We start from the raw sequence: 2,948 nt of genomic DNA, 5'->3' as shown, positions 1-2,948 counted from the left end.
TTCTGTTACATTAACATTTTTCTAGGAGAAAATTTTCACTTCTTTTCTAAGTTACCACAAAACAAATTGGATAATGAAGAGGTAAACCAGCAAGGGAAGAGAAAAAATCTATTAAAGGACAAAAGATCAAGGAAAACCCCTGATCAAGAGTTACCAACAGAAGAAAAATTCAAGATCATGTTGAATCATTTAAATTTATTTTAACAGGTACATAAAAACATAAACATTATTCATATTAATGAAGTATTATGTCATGTTTCAATTCATATGTACATTGTATAATGTTTAAATTGGGTTAAACATATTATCTCCTCAAATATTTGTCATTTCTTTATGATGCAAAATTTCAAAATATTTTCTTCTAGATTTTTTAAATGAACAGTGCATTACAATTATCTATAGTCTCTCTACTGTACAACAACACGCCAGAAATTCTTTCTTTGATTACACCCTGAAAGGCTAGAAAGAAGGAAAGGAATTGTGCTTACTTATTAGAAATGGAAGGTTTCTGGGAGCTGTCCAATGTACTGAGTAAACTTCATTGCAACAATTACCCCCTTAATAGGGGTTGCTGTCCTCTTTGGTTCTCTCTGAAACCAGGGTGCTTCTGTACTCAGGGTTTAAGCTATTTCTTCTAATTCACCTTTGAAATTATTTTCTAAAATGTTGCTTCGCCCCACTTGGCTTTGTAAATATTTCTACAATGAATAATTAAATATAGCTATTGGCAAAAAAAAAAAAAAAAAAAATATATATATATATATGGGGAAATCTTTCTTTGTTAAAATTTGGGATTTTATGAAACCAATAAAATTTAATTCTAATTACAACAAATTTAAATTTTTTTATCTCAGAAATGTCTAAAGACAGACAATAAATTTCCTGAAGCAGAATTAGTAAGGCATAATTTCCACTCTTAAATCCGACTGTAGACTGGACCATACAAATGGATGAAAATAAGCCAAATGAAAGTGTCAGGATTTTTCTTTGTTCACAAGTAAATACTTGATCAGCAATTTAAAAGTCCAAAGACTCCTTAATAGGGGGTGAGCTGATCTACCCTTTAGCTTACCAAGGATAAATTGTACTTTTGAAAGGAGATTGAAGTAGTTTTGTGGTGGGGGGCGGGGGACGGTGGCGGAGGACTTGCTTTGTCCCCAACACTGACAATTATACAGTTAAGCCCGGCTAGAGAAAAATGTGTGAACTACCGTTTTTCATTTTGTTGTCATCATAACTTTTTCCCTGTAATAAAATCTCCACGTGAGTGGAAGATGAGGGTAGGGAAAGGAAAGTCAAGTATCTCAATTGTTAGGCTGATTGCTACAAACAGACATTAGAAGTCAGGGTTTGTAACAACGCAGCAGAGTTGTTTGAGATGCCCTAGAAGGAAAAAGAAAGCCGGTTCCAACAGCGACTCTGGGGAATGTGCTCTAGGCCCCCCTGCCATGCTTACTTAAGCTAATGGAAGGTCTTGCCTTTCAGCAGCCGCTGCACTGGGATACCAGACAAACAGCTCCCCTCGACCCCTGGCAGGAAGGGCCCCTCTTCAGGACATCATTAAAAGCACATGCACTTGCTTCACATCCATTGGCAGATGGTGGCAAGATTCGGGACTTCTACCCTGACGCCAAGGAGAAGCCATCGCGGTGGAAAATACCTTCGCTTTGAAAATCCAAACCGAAATGAAAGAACTACATGAGATAAGGAGCCTGGAGAACATTAGTTGGCTGCGGGGGTGGAGAGAGACACAAAAAGCACACAGCAGGTAAGAACTGGGGGTTGTTGCCAAGAAGGAACTGTCCGCGTGGCGCAGAGAAAAGATCTCAGAACTGGAGGGCTTTCCTTCTGCGCCCTCCAGGCGTGCTCAAGCTTGTCTTCCTTCATCAGCTTCCAGAGGAGGGACGTTGTCAGAGTCTTCCCAATCGGAGCGACTAATCCTGTTATCAGCTTGGTTATAAATATTAATGTCCCCCAGCCAGCCGGTGATGGTGTTCCATCAGATCTAAGTCTGTTGAGAAGCCCCATCAGCAGCTTCGTCTCTCCCTGCGAAAAATCGATGAGACGCAGGGCCAAGTTGAAGCGATGGCGGCCTATCCGGAGAGCTGCGTGGACGCCACTGTGCTGGACTTCGTCGCAGACCTGTCCCTGGCCTCCCCGAGACACCCTCTCCTTTGTGACTTTTCGCCTGGGGTTCCCTTTGGGAACCCGGCACTTGGGCTCCGAGAGGGAAGGCCCAGGAGGCTGGCCCAGTTTGAGGAGCGGACCCCTGAAGAAGAGGATTGCGAAGTAGACGAAGGGGACGGGGACGAAGAGGAGGAGGAAGAGGAGGGACGCGGGAGAGGAGCGTCAGTACTAGGCCGCCCCAAAAGGAAAAGAGTGATCACCTATGCCCAGCGCCAGGCCGCCAACATCCGCGAGAGAAAGCGGATGTTCAACCTCAACGAAGCCTTTGACCAACTGCGGAGGAAGGTGCCCACTTTTGCTTACGAAAAGAGGCTGTCTCGGATCGAGACCCTACGCCTGGCCATCGTCTATATCTCCTTCATGACCGAGCTCTTGGAGAGCTGCCAGAAGAAAGAAACCGGCTGAGCCGGGTGGGATGGGGGGGGCATCTGCCCTCTCCTCGCCCGAGCGCGCGTGGGTTCGTGGTGTTTCAGGACCTAGCAATGGGTGTCGCTGAAAGGCAAGCGGGGACGCCCCAAGACAGACGGTTGACCTTCCGAAGATCGGGTTTAGTATTGTAAAATCCCCATAGCCCTCCAGAAGTATGGCAGCTTGTAGAATTAATATATACGCGGTCGCCTTCAAAGAAATCGAGATTAGGGCAAGCGGGCTTAACTAGGAGTCTGTACTGTCGAGGCTGGTGCCCAGAATCTTCTGAGGGCTGAGGGTAGAAAGCTCATCTCCTCAAATGCCAGAGTCCAGAGCTTCTATAGAGTCCAATC

At 44.6% G+C, this 2,948-nt stretch overlaps 1 protein-coding gene across 1 annotated transcript; it reads left to right on the top strand.

The window, feature by feature from the left end:
- Window positions 1–2,085: 2,085 nt before the first annotated feature.
- Window positions 2,086–2,592, top strand: FERD3L (Fer3 like bHLH transcription factor; the record flags this gene model as incomplete). The annotated part of the gene is made up of 1 exon (XM_079152610.1): window positions 2,086–2,592. One exon carries the CDS (start codon window positions 2,086–2,088, stop codon window positions 2,590–2,592), a length of 507 nt encoding a protein of 168 aa, XP_079008736.1.
- Between the last annotated feature and the right edge of the window lie 356 nt (window positions 2,593–2,948).

This window comes from Sciurus vulgaris (genome assembly GCF_902686455.1).
Source record: "Sciurus vulgaris genome assembly, chromosome: 8".
In the NCBI taxonomy this organism is placed as follows: Eukaryota; Metazoa; Chordata; class Mammalia; order Rodentia; family Sciuridae; genus Sciurus; species Sciurus vulgaris.
This window is presented reverse-complemented; position numbering and strand designations above follow the sequence as displayed.